General features: G+C 39.5%; 1 protein-coding gene across 2 annotated transcripts in view; it reads left to right on the top strand.

Moving 5' to 3' along the window:
- Window positions 1–20466, top strand: part of METTL24 (methyltransferase like 24) — a 91949-nt gene that overhangs the window by 32700 nt on the left and 38783 nt on the right. Inside the window, exons 2-4 of one of the 2 annotated variants that reach the window (XM_090280581.1) lie at window positions 1123–1221; window positions 7811–7953; window positions 13879–14107. In XM_090280581.1, coding sequence (XP_090136707.1) covers window positions 1123–1221; window positions 7811–7953; window positions 13879–14107 — 471 coding nt within the window. Of the gene's footprint in view, window positions 1–1122; window positions 1236–7806; window positions 7954–13878; window positions 14108–20466 lie in introns of both variants that reach the window. The other variant, XM_090280582.1, reaches the window with a different exon arrangement.

The following is a 20466-nucleotide window of genomic DNA, read 5'->3' as shown; positions in this document are numbered from 1 at the left end:
TAGGGTCTCTTTTATAAGACCACTAATCCCATTCATGGGAACTCTGCCTCATGACCTAGTCACACCTTACAGGCCCCACATCCTAATATTATCACATTGGGCATTAGGATTTCAACATATGAATTTGGAGAGGGGACACAAACATTCAGACCATAACATACCTAACTGGAGAACAATGTATACACATGAATGGTCCTTTTATCTTGTCTCCAAACCCTCCCCTGCTCCCTTCCTCAACATAAAAGGGAATTTAGGGGACCATCCCAAGCACTTTTCAGGAACCCCTGTGCCAAGGCACTGAAAGTCTTCCTGACTCTAGACATTCACCCTGCCAACAACTGAGCTTCTCTGAGCATCCAGCCCCTTCTGACCCTTCACTGTGAGCCTCACTCACCCCTTGGAATTACAGGGAGCCTCCAGGGAGTTTCCAAGTGGAAAAAACCATAGGTGGGGAACTTTCAGCTCTAGCAAGGACTCCATCACTTTGCTTCCTTTTGACTGGAGGGATCCTCGTTTTCATTTCTTCTAGACCATTGCCTTCCCTCACCCTTCATCCACCACACCACTGTCTCTACAAAGGGGGTCCTAGGGCATATTTCCAGCCACCCTGTTCATCAGAGCTTCGCACATCCTCTGCTGAAAGGCGGGTGCTGCCTCCCTGTGCTGGCGAAGGTGCCCAAGTGTCCCAAGATTGCAGGCATCGCGGTGCCTCCTTAAGGAGGCGCATATCAAGGAAGCGAAGAGCTTTGCAAACCTAGCGATGGGGAGTGCTTCTCCTGAATTCGGAGCAGCACCTGGTAATACACAAAGCTGCAGCAGAGAGAGCTAATGGGGTGGAGGGGAGTTTGCCCTTGATCAGAAGAGTCAGAGGTCCCCGGGGGATGTCTTTGCAATCTCCTGCTGAGCTCACTAGCCGGACTGTCTCAGGACTCATTGGTCTCCCTGTGACTGATGTGGCAGCTCTGAACCAGCTCCCTGCCCCCACCCTCGCCCTGTTGTGTGCAGAGTTGGTTCTGCAGGCTGTTTTGCAGCCTTGTTGCCTGTCTCATACACTAGCTCTTTCCAACCCCACCCTCCAACCCCTCACCCCTTACACATCTACCTGTGCTTTCTCTCTCACAGGGTCCCCGGTGGCACATAGACCTCCAGCCTTGGGCAGGCCCCGCTCAGTCCCTGGATGAAGAAGCCTTGAGGTTCCTGAGATACATCAGCACCACCCAGGTTGTGTTTCATGCACAAAGGGGTCTGGAGATGATGCAGAAGATACTGATTGCCCCCTTTAAAGAAGGATTTGTCAGTGAGGGGGTCGGGAGGCATTCAGCGACTCATGATAGGGACTTGATGGGGACTTGAGAGGGACGTGGATTCTGAGGCATTGCTGCTTAAATTTACCGGCTCACTTAGAAGCAGATAAGCATGCCTCCCGTTTGCTCCCGCACTTGCTTCAGCCTCCTCTCCCTTCCATCCTGAAATGTCTTCATCATTCTTCCCGATGTGTATTAAGGATCCACTTTCTAAAATTCCTTTGGAAAATCCTCTGAAAAGACAGATTCGTACCCATGAATAGGCAGTCACGTGTGTAAAAACCCTCATCTGGCAGTTCAGGCTTTGATTTGTATCTGAAGGAATCTGCATTTTTGCTTTTCTGCCACAGAGGCTTGGCAGACAGGGACGTGCCAGTCCAGAGAGCATCAGAGACTTTGCAGGCAGTCCAAAGAGAAGTGTATGTATCCAGAGGCTATCTATCCGTTAGGGCGCTTTAAATCATTACTGAGCACTGGCCTGTGTTAGTGACTTAACACGTTGTGGCGGCTCCAGCCCAGCTCCGCGGCCCGGAGCAGGCAGAGCACTCGTGTCCATTAAGGAAAGTCTATGACTCTTGACACGTTAATCAGGAGGTTCCATTCTTAACTAGCCAGGTTCTGGGGAGAGAGACAGAAGAGGAAATGAAGGCCAGAGGGAAACTTCGCCCTGAGCTGAGAGGTGCGAGTAAATTAGCAACTCAGACTGCCTGTGAGGCCTCCGGCTGACTCAGGAAACGTCACTGCAGAGCTGGTGGGGCACTGGAGACCCCAGTTCTTCTGATGTCCCTTCAGCCTCCTGGCTCTTGGCAGCCCATCCTTCTTCCCAAATCATACTTGGCAGCAAAGCTCATTTTTCACACATAGGAGAGAATATATTTCTAGATCTTTACAAGGCTAATTTAGGGATAGAAGAAGGTTCCATTTCTCATATGATGCAGTCAATCAGGGATTTTAATATCTGTCACCTAGACATGGAAGTAAAAGCTTGTTGAATTAATTATGAGTAATGGGATGATAAATTGGTCCCTCTGCTTTACATAATTTTTATCTTATTTTGCTGCTACAGATTAATTTGGTGGACTCACACAGACTTAATTAAAATACTGAAATTGTGATTTACTGTTTGGTTTTATGTGAAGGATAGGAAGCTGGACCTCATAGCTGTGGCTTTAAGAAGCCTGTAAGGGCCCCTGTGGAAAAATGAGAGATGCTAAATTTATGAGTTGAATGTGAGAACAATAGGCTTCACCCCTCAAAATAAATTTACCAAGTGAAAGCCTCTACTTTCCATTTTATATGTATTGCAGGTTAATGTTCTGTAACTTCTAAAAGGCGTATTTACTTAGAAGAAGCTCTACAGGCATGAAAGGGTCATTTCAAGCCCCTCTTAGATCTTTCCTATGACTTATGGACTAAAAGAAAAATTCTTAATAAAAAAAAAGCATTCTACCATGTGCTCTGCTGTTGTGACCTGGACAATTTATTTTGCTTCTCTGTCTCTCACTGTTCTGATCTTGAAAAGGAAGAGTACTAAATTATTTCTAAGGTCCTTCTCAGTTCTGTGACCTGGTATTGTGCTGAGAGTGGTGTAGGACTGTTAATTTTTGAGCACCTGTTATGTGCCAGGAACTGTGCTAAGCCCTGGGGATACAATGTTAACCTCAAGAGGCTGGCAAGTTGGAAGGGCAGAGAAATGGGCATACAATGATTATTCAGCTTGATGAGGACAATAATAGATACTTGGTTGATGAAGCTGGTTGTGCAGATTGTCCTCCAGAAGGAACACGATGAAGTTCCAGACCTCATGATGGCTTTGTAATCAGGGGCCATTTGACCCAGTTAAGTGCTATGCTTTCATGTACTTCTGGGTCACTCAGAGACCAGCAGGTGGGAGCTCATCAGAGATGACACTCACTTGTTATTAAACAGAATCTTTTACTACCCAGTGCTCCCCCTCGCCCCATGTACTACAGAGCTTTTGAACAGCTTTTGGTGTTTATGCTTCATTTAGAACTCATTTTGAAAATGAAAATTTGTAAAACTGGCAGAATATTAGAGTCTCTATTACCTAAAATTTTCAGTTAGCGGAAGTGAGTCATAATGGGCAAGGAAAATAAATTAAACCCCTGAAGCTACTAAAGCAAATTCCACCCCCATCCTCTTCTGCTGCATTTTAAAATAAATTATTTTCCTAAAATCTGTGTTCAAACTTGTATGGCAAGGCCCAGGGTGATATGGTCATTGTTGATTTATTCTTTCCACAGTCAGTAGACATTTGTTGAACTCCTGCTTTGTGGGTGGCACCGGGCTGGACACTGGCTGGGATACCAAAGCTGAATTAAACTCCCCCTCACACTGGTAAATAGCTAGGGTGCAAGAAAGCTGTGGGCTCTCTAGCAGAGCGGGGAGCTCAGGAGCAAGAGCACAGAGCGTCGGGCAGTGAGGCATCAGACTGCAGTGGAGATGGCGCTCCCAACTTGTGCAGTGTGGTGATGTGGACAGCAGGATTGATGCCCTGTTTTTTGTTTTTTTTTTAAGATTTTATTTACTTGTTTTTAGAGAGAAGGGGAAGGAAGGAGAGAGAGAGAGAGAGAGAGGGAGAGAAACATCGATTGGTTGCCTCTTGCATGTGCCCTGACCAGGGACCAAACCTGCATCCCAGGCATGTGTCCTGACCAGGAATCAAACCAGTGACCCTTGGCTTTGCAGAATGACACCCAAGCCATTGAGCCACACTGGTCAGTTCTGGGGACCCTGCATTTTCTTAATGAAACATCAGAGGATATGGTGTTTGGGTGGAGTGTACAGAATACCAAGCTCATTTAATTAGGTATTGTTTTTTAATGTGAAAGACCGTGGTTACGTCTCTGAGTTTTGAAGTTGCTGATATGCTGCTGCTAACTAATGGTTAAATCATAAACACAGTGCTCTGTGCTAAGGGAAGGCTCCAGATCTAGTTTTTTATGGCAACCCCCAAACCATATGCCTCCAGCAAGCATGCCTTGCAGTACAAAATTAATCTAAGCAACAGTTGCTGTTTAAAAAAAAATAAAAGATGTTTTAAACTCTATTTAACTATATCTATCCATCTATCTAATCATCTATCCATATACTTACCAATTTTTTTCAGAATAACATAAAAACCTAAGTTCTGGAGAGGCAGACTTTAAAACTTCATAACAATAGTATTTATTATATTTACTATCACACACATGTACATACACATACAAATTGGGATAAAAACAACAAAAGCACAACTCTTGAGATTTTACCTTTCAATATAATGGTATTACATAAACATACAATTGGTCAATGAAATGATTCTTACCAGAAGTGCCCAAATTTGAAGGGCTTCCTTTGCTAGGTTCTGCTTATGGTTTGGCAGAAAGGCCATTCAAGCTTTTGCAATACAGCATAAAATAAATATAAATTAGATTCCTTTACGTTAAATAACTAAAAAGCAATTTAGAAAACATTTTTCCCCCTGGTGTCTATTTTTCTTTGTGTAGGCCTAATTTGATTTTATATGGCCAAAATTACAAGGGGAATTAGGAGAGAGAATATGAGAGAGAGAGAGAGAGAGAGAGAGAGAGAGAGAGAGAGAGAGAGAGAGAGAGAGAGAGAGAGAGAGGTTGAGGCTGTAATTACTGGAGTTGAAGTTTAGGCTGGAGTTACTGCCCTTACTTGTTTTGCTTGCAGTAGGGCTTATGGAAGCTCTGGCCATAAATCTTAACAAGGAAGTTTGAAGAGTCAATATTTAATTAATTTTTAGGAGCTGAATTTTACTGAGTTCTCTTAGTTATTTTCAGAGACTAATGTCTATCAATGAGACAGTTTGTAATGGTTAAAATGGAAAAACTGTTTTATTTTGAACTGGGAGAGGGAAAGGGAACATTAGCAGAGAGACTGAATAGAAAAGTATGCCTATCCAAAAGAGATATATCTGTGCAAGATGAAGTCTGGAAGAAGAAATACTTAAAGTGTTTTTTCTAATAGTATAAACCTCTACTCCCATCATTGGCAAAGGAGGAGCAGCTGAACCCCAAAGTCCTGAATCTTGACCCTTAATACTTACCTGACTCTTTGAGGCCTCTTGCTAATCATCGATACTGCCTCCATGGCTTTATTAGGAGTGGGGTTGGAGGGGCTGCTGTTTTTAGTTCAAATCTCTGGCCTCTTCCCTTCATTTGCTAAAGCACAGAGGAGGCCAGTCTGAACATTTCAGTAAGGCTTTCTTTACAAAGGGCTTCCTGTCATAAGAATCACTGTGGGGAGCTTTTTCAGATACATGTGTCATCCTCAAAGATTCTGATTTTACAGATCTTGAGTGGCACCCAGGAATCTGCATTCTTAATTATCTCCCAGGTTCACCCGAAAGAAGGTGGACCACATCTTGAGAAACACCATGGGAGAGGCCAGAGTTAGGCTTTAATGGTGTTAGGAGGGAATTATGAATCAGAATCTATGAACATCCCTATCCTGATCTGTCACTATGGTAGTTCATAAGGAGAGGTATACATGAAGAACAATAGCAGGTGGGCCTCATCATGCCATTTTAATGAAAGTATCCCAGGAAGCTGCCCCAGAGCAAATGGTTCAGCTTTGAGGTCAGGCGTGCTCTGGGGGCTCACAGAACTGCTGTGGGAGGCAGGGAATGAACAGAGTGCCAATGGAGGGGCTGATTGGTAAGGCACATTAACTTGCCCACTAGTAAAAAAAACAGGCTCAATGAATACTTCTCTATTGGGTGGGTGGAGACTAGGAAGTGGGCAGCCAGAAGGATAATTTCCATTTATCTGTGGGAGAATAATAGCAATGAATTATACAAATTACTATGTTGATACACCCAGTTAATAAATGTATTCTGTACTGGTTGCTTGGGAGAAGATTCAATTCCATTTATTTATTTTTTTCCCTTTAATCAATGGTTGTAGACAGATATACTGTGTTGAGGTAAAAGAATATAAATGTATAGGATTTCATTTTTTAAAATCCTTATCCGAAGGTATGTTTTTATTGCTTTTAGAGAGAGAGGAAAGATGAGGGGGCTGGAGAGAAAGACATCGATCAGTTGCCTCCCATGTGCTCCCCACCAGGGGATCAAACCTGCAACCTAGGTATGTTCCCTAACCAAGGATTGAACCTGTAGCCGTTGGTGTACTGAACGATGTGCCAACCAACTAAGCCACCCAGCCAGGGCTATAGGGTTTCCCTTTTTTAAACTTCCCTTTAAAATGTCCAAATCCTAGAAGATTCTGTCATAGTCACTGATAAATAGTGCTAGGGTCATTTTACTAGGCCAGCCCTAGATTACAAGAGTAAGCGTGATGATGTATTAGCTGAATAGGTGCCACATAAACTCTTTTCAGATTAAAATTTTGGAAAATCAGTTAAATGGAAGGACTGGCAAGCCTAGACTATCTTCTTAAGAAGAAAATTGTTTGCTGTTATGTTTTCCAATGAATTAAAGCAGCAAACCTCAAAATTACCTTTTCCACCTGGAGTGGTCTGGTGTGTTGTCTGTGACATGGCAGTGAGAGCCGCTGCGTGGTTTGTGACAATGGTGAGAGTTTTGAGGGGTTGGGGGAATACTCTTGCTCAGTAAGGTAAACACCTTGGCCACAGACTGGTTTTCTTCGGTTCCAGCAGCCTCAGCCATACACACTGCGTCAGCCTCAAACACAAGTCAGAAATTCCTCTCAAAGGCATGTGCATTTGAAATTAGAGACTTGCTTCCACTTGACTTAGATACTTGTTCCTTTTGATTTTCTTATCTAGTACTGATGTATGAGTTAAGAGAAATGCTTTGATTAGCTCAGGGACAGCCTTCTCAGGCTGGCAGAGTTAGTCTTCTCCCCCAAGAAGACACTCATTAGAACAGTATATCACAAAGTATACTGTCCTCTTAGCAGGGGCTATGGATTAATTTCACATGACCCCTTATCAACTGTGAACCTTGGATAACACATGCTACCTATCTGGACTGTGGTGGCTCCACCTTATCTGCCTGAGATGAGAAATCTATAATCTTGTATCCTTCTGAGACCCATGCCCGTGGTCCTATCTCACAACTTCTAGCAGGAACACTGTGGGTAACAGATCTGTGTTTCTGGAGCACTGTTCTTCATGTCTGGACTGTCCTTCATGGTCTCAGCTTTTGTTCATCCACCAAGAAAAAAACACCTCTGCAAAGCCATTCCTGACCCCTCTTCCCTGCCTTCTGTGTTCCAGATTTGCTCTCTCTGTGTGTGCTCTGTGTATTGGGCTATAGCAGCTCTTAATGTTCCTTCAAACCTGCCCATAATCTCCACGAGGTTAGTTATAATCTGGTGCTTGGAATTCCTCTGAACATTTTACAGCAGTCTGTTCCCTGGGGAAGGCTGTAGTTAGCAGTGGAGGACAACTCTCCTGTTATGGTTTTCAGGGACCAGGAAAGCAGTAAGTCCCTACCTGCCATTTATCATCCAAAGCCTTAAATTATTCACATTGATTTCCAATCCCTACAGATTGCATGTGATCACATGAGTACAGACGACAGCCTAGCTACCGACTCCAGCCCCGCAGAGAAGCCCTGGTCAGTTTGTCTTGATGACAGGTTTGGCTTAGCTCATCAAATCCGCAACAAGCAGTGCCGTCTCTACTCTTTAGGGTGAGTACAGCTGACAGCATAAGAAAACAAAAGCACTTCTGCAGGTGGCCTAGGTCTTTTCAGCAACGCAGTTATGAATGGATGCAGTGCCTGGCGGGTGCTGTGCTTTGCCTCCTGCCACCATCCAGATGCATCTGTCTGTGATGTAACTGTGGGTATTTGCTGGTCACCCAGGGTAGCCAGGGCCACTTTCTCTCTCATCCTGCGGGTAGATGGCAACTTCAATTTTCAGTACAGGGATGATACTTTTGGTGAAGTCAATGATTTCCAGCTAGAATTAGAGCATCCTTATTTTAAAGAGAGGGAAAAATATTAAGAATGCACTTAGAAAAGAGGAGTGAGGATATTAGAAATTTTATATGCAGCTATGTTGAGTGACCCAAGGAAAATGGCTGCTATTGGATTTTTATGTTTTGGGACAATGGTAAAGCTGTGTACACTTTTACATTAAAAAAAAAGAATGAAAGAGAAGGAACCTTTTTTGAAATCAGGATATTTTGTCAGAACTGTGGGAAATATTGATATTCAGTTATTCAGGCTGAATGCCCTCAATGTACAAATGATTTAGTGAGCTTTTTGTAAAATGGTGAATATAAAGTAATGAAACTCTTTCACCAAATATATCACTACTCATTAAACAGTTCTGAACTAACAAATGATATATGTCTCAAAAAAGACAGGAGAAAGGTTTTTTTAATCCTCACCCAAGGTTATGTATGTTGATTTTAGAAAGAGAGGAAGAGAGAGAGGGGGAGATGTGAGAGAGAAACATCAATCAGTTGCCCCCCATACACCCAGGCATGCCCTGACTGGGGATTGACCCCGCAACCTAGCTTATGAGCCCTGACTGGGAATCAAACCCATGGCCATTTGGTGTACAGGACAATGTTCAAAACAACCGAGCCATTGGTCCAGAGCTGGAGAGAGTTATTTTTGTTTGGAACACCCCGTTCCATAGGCTTTTTGTAGAAGCCACGTAGTTACATTCTCAAACAAGATCCCTGAGGTCCCTTACAAAAGTACTGGGCCACAAGTGTCCTATGCTTCTTCCTCACCAATAGGTTTCATCACCCCTACAATTTACATTCAGGCCCATGAGTGACAGCTGCCCACCAGCATCCTAGGTGGTAAGTGCCAGGGGCAGACGTTTCGGTGATGTGGAGGCCTAGCCAACCATGCTGATACCTAGAGAATAACCATTGCTTGTCAAACTTGACCAAACAAGAATTCTTAGTTATAGTCATTGTGGATTAAAAAAACTCCAAGTGTTTCAAATAAGAGTTTCAGCATAATAGAAACATTCTTCTACGGGTGAAATGAAGACTAATGATATATATCAGTGGAGCTTGGAAAGCAGTAAGCACTCAATAGATATTTGCTGCATAAATGATTACTTGAGGTAGGGACACTAAGGAGGAGAGCTGGTTATGCTGTTATTTAAACTCGGAGGCTTGAGGATTAGGAAATAAATTGCTCAGCCATTGATTAGAACAGAGCTCTTTTTCTGGGAGCCCACCAGCTATGCTTCAAAATTGCAGGGTGAATGGGAAGTTGTGACCGTAGGGTTTATTTTATATCATACTGAAAAATGTATGAAAGTAGGTCATAAAAATAATTGCATAGTACCACATGCAAATGGGAGATCTCAACTTGGTCTTACTTTCTTGCTCCAAAGTGCCTTTGTATTTTGCTTCATATTTAACAATTCTGGAATAATTTCATTTAAAGCATATCACTGAGAGATGGTTTTGTAGAAATTTTTAAAATTCCTTTCTGCTTTCCTTATACTCCTGAGCTCTTGGCTAGTAGCACTGCTACTGTAAGATTTCAGATTATTCCATGGAAAAAGGTAGTTTTTAATTTTCATTTAAATGTTCACTATTCAAAATCAACTTTGTAAAGAGCAGATGAGAACAGTTGAATTCTACTGGGAATAGACATGCATGGATTATGAGGGCCACGTTTGATTCAAAACCTGAACATGATTAATTGAAAACTGGGAACTAAATATTTCTTATGCCCTAAAAAAAGGTGCTGGGGTTTGTGCATGTACATGCTGATCACACTGTTGTGCAGGACTTAGGGTCCAGACAAGCATCCCCCCTTTCTCAGGAGAATTGCTTGCTTGAGGGGCAGGTATATAGCAGGCTGACAGCATCTCAATTGGTGCTGAAGGAAGAAAGAAACCCAGGGCGGAAGTGGTGCTCCTGAACTGAAGTGCATGGGTTCCCAGCATTGGGAGTGTTGGGATAGTCGTGAGGTAGGTGCGAGGGCAGGTGGCAGGTGGGCATATGGCCCCCACATCCAGGCAGCTTGTGCTCTGAGCCCCAGGGCTGTGGCAGCAGTAGCCCCTTATCTCGGCTGTGCCTGGTCATTTCCACCCTAATCAAGGACGATGGGAGCAGCTGCATGAGAGTAAGCTCCCTGCCCTCTGATCTGTTTCCTGTCCTCCCTCCGCCCCCAGCAACTGGAGCAGGTATCACCTCCACCTTTTCTCTGGTGTTTGAAATGTCTTTACTAGGAGCCAAAGCTTTTTATTTTACAGTTAATGTAAAAGACATTTTTCCCCCCTGGGAAAGTGAACTGTGTGTGGAGTTCAGTTGAAAATTAAAATCAGATTATTTCAGCTACATAGACTAAGATAGGAAAGGCACTGAATGGGAATGTTATGTTATGGAGAAGGGGGAAGACGAGAAATGAGAGGCCATGGGTTCCGATGACAATGTCACCTGCCGCAGAGCTTCAGACAGGTCTGCCCTGCGAGCCTTCTCATGTGTACAGTGGAGGGGTGATGGTGGGAGCGGGCGGGGAGGCTGAGGGGTGAAGTGGGAAAATCACCTATTTCATCTTTCGTGTGGGAGACTGTGTTTCAGGGGTAGGTGTGAGAGTGGAAGGGAAAACTGGAGATGGGGAAATAACAGGCAAATGTTTCTCATCTCTTCTTTAGTCTCTGGAGGGCTGCATCATTTGGTTTCAAGATACTAATTCTCAGCATAAGACAGAAGAAGATTTGATAATGATACACGGTTAGGCAACAAAAGCCAATATTTTATACAGAAAATCTGGGACTTCCGGTTGCCATGAAGTCCAATGACTGAACTTGCCATCAAGAGCAATGAATGAGTGAACTCCAAAGCCAAAAATTGCCATCTTATAATAGTTTAATTAACATGGGAGTTCGTAGTACACATGAATGAGGAATCAGAAAATCATGGACCTAAGGACATTTTTAGATAATTTTTTTCCTAATCACCCCCATGAAATATTAACACCATAGATACACTATTATTTATATAATATATGTATCTGTGCTTTATATATAAAAAGAGGAAGACTTTTTGCCCCCTTAGGGGTGAGATTATTCTTGTTGAGAAATAAATCTCAGCATTTCATGCAATGTTATTTAATAAAAATTAATAATTATAAAATATTTTTATCCACTATTCAATGTCATTTATGCTTCAGAAAACCTATTTCTCTCCCTCTACTAGTTGGCAGTTTATAGATCTAATTTTAATCATTTTAATAATTAATAATCTAATTATCTATATCAAAATAGATAAACATTTGCTAGATTCTGTGGTCCCTGCTGGGATGAAGAATGGAATGAAACTCCTGGGGAAAAGTGCCAACTCTCACACTTCTTTCAACTCTTCTGCCCTCAATGGTGTGGGTTAAAAACTTTCCCTAGAGCTTCTGTTGAGATATAATCCACATACCTCTCAATTCATTCATTTAAAGTGTGCAATTCAATGTTTTTGGTCATGATAGTAATTTTTACATTTTTATTACCCCTCCCCAAGAGAAGCCTTATACCCAATGGCAATCACTCCCAATTTCTTTCCAATCATCTTCTCTCCCTGATCCCCCCACCCCACCCCATTTTCACCTCATAGTCCTAGGCAACCAGTAATCAACACTCTGTCTCTGTAGATGCCCCATTCTGGACATTTCATTTAAATGGAAGCATAGAACACATGGCCTTTTATGACTGACTTTTTCATTTCACATGTTTGTAAGGTTCATCTGTGTTGTACCACGTATCAGTATTTCATTCCTTTCAGTTGCCAAATGATATTCCGCTGTATGGATATACTGCATTTTATTTATTCACTCATCAGTTGATGGACATTTGGGTTTCTATTTTTTGGCTATTGTGAATATGTTGCTATGAAACTTCATGTGTAAGTTTTTGTGTGGACATTTGTCTACATTTCTCTCGGATGTATACAATTTTAAATTCCTACACGCAATGCATGAGGGGTGCCATTTCTCCACATCATTGTCAACACTTAATATTATTTGTCTTTTTTGATTCTAGCCTTTGGAAAGATAGCCACCTTATAGCCACTAGTGGCTAAGAAGTGCTGTCTCACTGAGGCTTTGATTTGTTTCTCTCTATTGGCTAATGAGCTTGAGCATCTTTTTATGTATTTATGCTCTGAGTTTTTGATTCCCAGGGAACCTAAAGGACACTCACCTTAGTAGTCTCAGGAATAATTTTAAAGGAATAAGCAGAGACTTAAAACAGTGCCCCATCCATCCCTTCTCCCCTCAGGGAGTCATTCTGTTGCCCCAGATTAGGTAGTGGAGAACTTAGTGGAGACGACAATGCTGTGAACTGTGTGGGTTCAATAGGAGACTGAAAATAGGAAACAGGATCTCTTGAGTAAAAGGGATGGGAGGTTTTGTAACAGGAGTGCTGAATCTTTTTCTAGGCCAAAAGGATGGAGAGACTTATAACTGAGGGACTTTAGAGGGTTGACATGCCATGGATCCAGTGAAGAAAAGAGTAGCCCAGTGGGATTGAAGGGACAAGACAAGGCAAGTAAGAGTATTAAGAATGTCTAAGTGGAGGATCTCTGTACTGAAAACTTATAGTTAACTAGACCCAAGCAAATGATTGTTATCCAGTGAGCGAATATATTTCCAAACTATGAAATAATCTGAAATGGTAGTCTAAGAGAATGAAGTATTTCTGCACGGGGTCCCGGTTTAGTCAATGTATCATAGATACTCTGTGGGAGTTTGGTATCTTAAATCACATCTAATTATAGCATTTGGGTAGGGAATCCATAATCACCATTTAAAAAAATAATCTTCTCTCAGTTAATTTCATGTTTTTCATTCAAACTGCTGCTTTAATCCAAGTGATAAACTTTATATGTATCACTAAATAAGGAATATTTTTGAGTAAAACATAAATTTGTAAGTATATGAATTTTTCACAATGTGTCACCTGTTGGGTACTTAAATATAATTTCTTTCCCTGGTTGATGTGAATTTTAGGTGAGGTACCTCTTCTGCTTCTTGAGTACTAGACTCAGTAGGACCATGAACATTTGTCTTTTTTTTTGTTTTACAATGCTATTTTAAAATACACTCTATTTCTAAGAAAACAGCTGCTGTCTTTAAGTCAAACTGGATGCACAGCACTGTGGCCATTAGAATGTAGATAAATGACCTCATTAGCAGAATGTACCTCCCCCTAAGGGAACTGATCCTAGGCCTTACATTTTTGGCATATATGAGAAAATCTCTGAAGACAGCTGGATAGTCTTCTTTGTTTCACTGCTACTATGGTTTACATCTTCTTTTCTTTTTTTTAAAGACTGATATTCTTCTACATGTTTGAATATGTGATTCTCTGGTCTGTGTTTGTTTATTAGATAATTTCCCTACCTTCTTTTATCCAGCAACTTTTAACTATAATGCTTTTTGTGAAAGAAGGATTATTGACTAAGCACAGTTAGCCACGTGGTAAAATAGGAGAAGGCTTTCTGTCACTAAGAAAATTGGCCTTGAAATTGTCGTTTTTGTTAATCCAACAATTTTTGCTTTATTACGTGGTGTGTGTGTGTGTGTGTGTGTGTGTGTGTGTGTGTGTGTGTGTGTGTTGATTTCCATCCTCCTGTTTTTCTACAGGCTTGGAAGTGATGATACCCACTTTGAAGCCAGCATGGCCAACAATGGATGTGAAGTGCATCGTTTTGACCCCAGTGTTAAGTCAGCTCACATACTGGAGCATCAGCGCCTTTGGTATCACCGTTTGTCCATCAACTGGCGGGACCCCCATCCAGTTGTTGCTGCCCAAAAACTACACAGCAACACCAGAAAATTGGGAACCATTTTGAATGAATTTGGGCATTACAAGGTGAGATTTTTTTCATTTGATTTCATAATTTAATAAAGTGAACAAACTCATAAACTGTTTCTTTAATGCAAACCAAGAATTGGATAGCTGAAGGTTCAGGATTATTTATAAACATTATATCTATTTTAGAGAAAGGGGAAGGGAGAGAAAAAGAGAGGGAAACATCAATGTGTGATTGCCTCTCGAGTGCCCCCAACTGGGGGCCTGGCCCACAACCCAGGCATGTGTCCTGAGAATCAAACCAATGACCCTTTGGTTTGCAGGCCAGTGCTCAATCCACTGAGCCACACCAGCCAAGGCTGAAGGTTCAGTATTTTTTAATTTTATTTTTTAGTTAGTTTATATTCAATATTAGTTTGTATTAGTTTCAGTTTCAGGTGTACAGTATAATGGCTAGACAATCATATATTTCACAAAGTGATCCCCCCAATATTTCCAGTGCCCACTTGGCACCATATACAGTTATAACAATATTATTGACTCTATTTCCTCTGCTGTACTTTACATCTGCATGACTGTTTTGTAACTAGATGGTCCAGTTTTAACCTTACCCATCAACCATCATTATTTATAGCATCAGCTCTGTAGACATAAGGTTTTGACCAGTATAGAGCTATTTAAATTAATTTGAAAATTTTAATTGCAGCTGAGTAGTGCTAAGTAAGATTTTGGCTAAGACTGGACAGGAAGACTAAGAAACCTACTTCTGGCACAGGCTCCAGAGCACCATTTCTGATTGGCAGTTGATTTAAAATTTCTAGACAGAGGAAACTATTTGTCAGCCTCAAATATAAAAAGTAATCAGACTCAGGTTTACAGTTGATAACAGATTGTTTGTGTGCCATGTCTCTCAGTGTTGTAACAACTATTTTGAGTCTCCAGGCTCTTAAAACTCAGAAAATACATGTAGCTTTGATTAAAATGTATTTTGTAAAATTGAATGGACATTATGTGTGTTGCAACTGAGATGCTCATGTTCAATGGATGTCAAATCTCTACAAATATTTTATTGTAACTGGATAGCAAAAGAAGAGACTCAAACTTTGAACTGTGTTCTTAAAAGCAAATTTTAGTGTAGAGCTGAGCTATTTGCATTTTGTAGGCAGATACTAGAGAAATTCTCCTGAGTGTAGTCAGTTTATGTTTGATGACTAACCATTCTTGGGCTTGGCCTATCTTGGCCTATTATTCCTAGCCAGAGATGCCCTGTAATTTAGAACATGCCCGAATGGGTATGTCTGAGAAACAGTGTACATGGAGCTCAATTTTAAACTTCAGTTTACTGCTTGATCTTTAATCAAAGGGCTTTTCCTCCACATTGTCCCCCCCCCCCCCCCCGCTTCTTCAAAAAAGACTGCCTTTAATTCAATAGCTGGGGCTTCTTTAGAATTCTTCAAAGAATTTGCTGTTCTTTTAACATGTGATTAACTATTGATTTCTATTTTGCTTTGCCACTGAATGTAACGAGCATTTAATAGTTAGGAGCCTTAATGAAAAATATATAGGTTTGGAGGGTAAAATCTGTGAACAGAACCCAGAGGATTTCTGCATGTTATCTTCATAGACCTGTTTTTTACAGCTGAAAATTACAGGCTTGATTCTCTCATATGTCATCTCTGGATTATTCAAAGAGATAACTACCCATTCTTTGTATTCATTTAGGCATTTTCCTGCTCCTCCTTAGTGATTTTTACATCCTGGCCCTATCTACCCACCCCCCACTCTTTAAAGAAAAGACTGAGTAGAGAAAAGACATGAAACTCAAAGCAACTTTTTTTTTTTTTTTTTATAATATTTTAGCAAAAAATTTGGTAACTGTGAGGATAAAATAATATTGTGGGAGTAATTTATCTAAGTCCTATGGTCTGTGGAAAATATGCTTTCAGACAACCAAGTTCCCACCTGATTTGTGCTTGTTTAATGCCATGGGAGCCGACGTAGGCAAACCTTTATGCTGAGGATGAAGCATGAAGTGTTTACAATATTGCTCCTGAAACAGCAGAAACATTTACATACCTAGAAAAGAGAAATGTTGTGGAAAATTTCTTGTATTCGTAAAGCTACTTATTTTTATTAAAAACATGAATAATGTCACTAAAAAATAGTTAAGGTGGTAACTTTCATGTGTATTTTACCACAAAAAAAAAAAAAAAAAGAAAAAGAAAGAAAAAGAAAAAACCCCACTAATAATGAAAGCAAGCTGGCTCAGAATTGCTAAGCATGGTTTAACTGCTTTAGAAAATCCTTGTTGAAGAATTTAAAAGTGACTGATATTCCTTTTTAGAGATTATTTTTGGGGAAATGCTTTAAAACAAAAACAACACTAAACCCATTGGTGTGAGTGATGACTTCCTTTAGAAGCATGTTTCTAGGAGTTATGTGATGGCAGATAAAAGGAAACCTTGTTTCTGGCCTGTAGCAAGCAAGGTCTGTTTTCATTTTTCTACATGTGCACAGACATCAGTAAATAGGACAGAGCTCTGGCGGGGAAAGCAAATAGAAAACACACACACACACACAGCTGTGATCTTTGCCTTGCCTCCTTGACTCATTTTTCTGGAAGTGACTATAGAAACCAAAGGGGTTTTGGTTCTGTTGTTTTCACTTCATAATTTTAAAGCATCTCATATAGTTTGGTGATATATTCCATGTTAAGCTGTTATTGTTCTTTTTATCAAGCCTTGTGATTCCAGCCACTCAGGCAAAAATGTAGGCAAAATGAAAGGAAGTGTTTTGAGATGATGACAGAAAGATGCATATGGCTTTCTTACTGCTTTTAAAACTCTGGTAATTTTAACTTCAAACTATAAATCAAAAAGACCTTTCTAAAGCATCAAGTGAGAGCAGCTGCCTCAGCAAAAGCTCGGGAACCAGAAGCCCAGTCTGTCAGGGAATAATATCACCTGAACCCAGAATCATTTGAAATGATTAACGGTCTTTACCGAATTACGTGTTGCTATAACTACTACACATTAGAATTTTTCCAGAATATGACTAGAAATATTGAATCTGAAATTTCTGCACATATTAATCATAATGTATGCTTTTTTCCTAAGGTCTTTATTACACAGAGTATGCTAAATGATCCTGGCAGGATGATGATAAATTATGTTTTTCAGTCTCAACCATGCTGATGATATGAAGAACAGGGATGCATTAGAGCTTGCCTGAAAATTCATTAATCTAGTTTTGAGTCATGGTCCTCTTTTTGGTTTTTGGCATTGGGCAAGTCTTAAATGACTCTCTGGTGCTTAGTTTGATTGTCAGTAAAATTGGGTCAATGATACTATTTAAATGGATTGTTTTTGAGAATTAGATCAGAAAACACACTGTGAAAGGCTCCAGCAGGGTGCCTGGCATGGATGAGTCATTTGTTCATAAATTTTAAGAATTTTATTAACAATTTCAGGAAATTTTTACTAAATTTCATAGAAAACATTTTCTTGCTCTGTTTTCAGGGAACATACATTGGAGATTTTTCTGGAAATTGTTAACTGCTCCTAACTTCAGTCAAGAGTTTTTAATGAAAGCTTTGTGTGAAACTGAAGGGCAACTGGTCCTTCAGACGTGCTTGTTGGGAACTATTATTGTTTGCTGCCTCGGGGTAGTGAACAGGTTTGCTGCGATTATATAGAAAGCAAATACTGTGCTGTATAGAAATGAAATAAGTTGCTGAGAATTAATAGAGAGCAGATGTAGACCAAGGAGGACATCCTGGGTAGAGCTGGACTTCCTGCCATCTCAGTGCTGAGGAAGGAGGGGGATGCTTCTCCTCTCCGGACGCTGCCCCAGTGGCCGAGTGCTGCCAGGGACCCTTATAGAAGAGGGAGTTCCTGCTTCTCTGGGCTGAGGGCTCCTCATTGATCACAGAACATCAGCCCTGTTGTGTGGTCGCTGCTGTATTAGGGACAATATGGGCTTTGAAATTAAACTACAGAAAGATCCTTTTTTCTTTTTGCTTATCAAATCAGCAAATATAAACAAAATATTGATACTGCCCTACATTGGCCTACTTGTTGAGAATAATACTCATGCTTTGCTTCCGAAAGTGGAAAATGATAGACCCTTTCAGGAAGAAATTTCAACTGTGTATATATGATGTCACTTTTTAATTCTTAGAAATCTTCTTTGCTTTAAATTCTATTTTGTTTGCTATTAGTTCTGCCATTCCGGTTTTTTTCTTTTCTTTTTGAATAAGTATTTTTACGAAATGCCATTCTAGATTCCTTTATTTTAATATTTTTTTATACAGTTCTAGTTTAGGTAGCATGTAAGAGTGACATTTAGTATATGCCTAGATTGTGTTTTTAAATCTAATCTGATAATCTTTGTCTTTAAATAGGTGTGTTCATAGTTTTCGTAATTACTGGCATAGTTGGACTCTTTTGACATATTTCACTCTTTTAAATCGGGTTTTTTTTGTTTTCTGTGTACTTTTGTTTCTCTTCTTGCTGAAGCTTGTTTTTTTCTTTTTAATTCTTCATGGTTACCCTTAGAATTTAAATGTACATAATTATAAAATTTTAAAACAACATGCAAAATTATCAGTATTTTTATATTCTTCCTAAATACAGCAAGGATTATAGCAACTTAATTGCCCATTGAACATGAACTCTCATGTGGTTATTTTCTGGAGTTTTAGTTTCACCTTATTTTTTCACGTTTTTTGGGAAAAATTTTGAACACAGAATTTGCAAGTTGCAAGAATAAGAATAATACAATGGACTCCCGTATATTCCTTACTGAGATTCATCAATTGTTAGTATTTACTCCCTTTGTCCTCTCTCTGATATATACTATCTGTGTTGTCTCTGAAAATTAAAAAGAAAAACAAAACTCAATGGAAAGGAATGAATGGGTATTTCCACAATAAATCAAGTTATATATGTGAGTTTAATCCATTTGTTCTTATCATCATTGTTGATATATTTGGATTAATTGATTTTTACTTTGATATATCTCAACCCAAGAGCTGGAATCATGATCAATGTAAGAACAATTGAAATATCTTTACTAAAGTCAGGGGAAAATAAGGATGTTTGTCATGATTATTTTTAAAAACTGGATTAGAGTTCTTTTCTAAATATATTTATTTTGCAATACAGATTCACATGAGTTGTACAAAGTAATACAGAAATTCCATGTACCTTTACCCGGCTTCCTGCAAGAGCAAACCAGGATATCGTATGATATCAGAACTAGGATATTGACAATGATACAGCTCAGATAGAGAACATTTCTATCACCATAAGGATCATGTTGTCCTTTCATAGCCATGCCGAATTTCCTCTCCCCAGCTCTTTTCCCAGCCCCTGGTAGTTACTAATCTCATTTCCATTTCTATAATTTTGTCATTTCAAGAATATTATATAAAAGGAACCATAGAGCATGTAATCACCATTGTTATTTAACACAGTTCTTAAGATAACAGCTAACAAAATTAGAAAAGAGAGAGAAATTTTAGGTGTAAAATTTAAGAAGAAGGAGATAAAATTTTTATTATTATCTGTGTATGTATTATTTTTATTATGTAAGTACTCATTGGCAGATAATATGACTGCATACTGGAAAACTCAAGAGAACCTAGTAAAAAATATCAAACAATATAAAATGCAAAAATTTAAAACCTATACTTTTGTGAGTAGCTAGTTAGAATATGTAAAGGAAAAGAAGACATTATTTACAAAAGGAACAAAAAGATAAAAATAAACTTAAGATGTGCAAAATCTACAATAAGAAAATATTAACTATTCAAGAATTTAAAAGAAGACATGAACAAATTAAAAAATATGACATGTTTTGGATAGATGGAATGAGCATCATAATGATTTACTCTTTCTTATGTTACTATATTCATTTAACATAATTCCAATAAAGTGGTCAGTAGGACTCTTTTTTTTTGTAGAACTAGGTAAGCTGATTCTAGAGTCCACACTGAATTAGCAAGTAAAAATAGACAATCAAATTCTAGCAAAGAAGAGTAATTAAGGAGGCTCTAGACCTATGAGATATTAAAATTTCTTGTAAATCTATGGTAATTAAAGAAAAATGGTACATTTACATTAATAGGTATATAGGTTAATGGAAAGAATAAAAATTCAGAAGTATTGTAGATCCAAATACATGCAGATTTGCTATATGATAAGTGTGTTATCTCAAATCAGTGGGAGAAGATGGGTAGTTCAGTGCAAGTTATGTGGACAACTAGGCAGGCCTTTGTTAAAAATTTAATTTTGAATTTTGTATGACATCTTCTATCAAAAAAATTAAAATCAAATAATAAATATTTTAAAAAACTGATGCTATAAAACTACCAGAGAAAACTATGGGGAATTAAAAAATAATCCTGGAGTAAGGAA

Source organism: Furipterus horrens, unplaced genomic scaffold (genome assembly GCF_987537825.1).
Source record: "Furipterus horrens unplaced genomic scaffold, mFurHor1.1.pri manual_scaffold_6, whole genome shotgun sequence".
Classification (NCBI taxonomy): Eukaryota; Metazoa; Chordata; class Mammalia; order Chiroptera; family Furipteridae; genus Furipterus; species Furipterus horrens.
The sequence above is the reverse complement of the archived record's forward strand: the minus strand, read 5'-3'. Positions and strand labels throughout refer to the sequence as shown.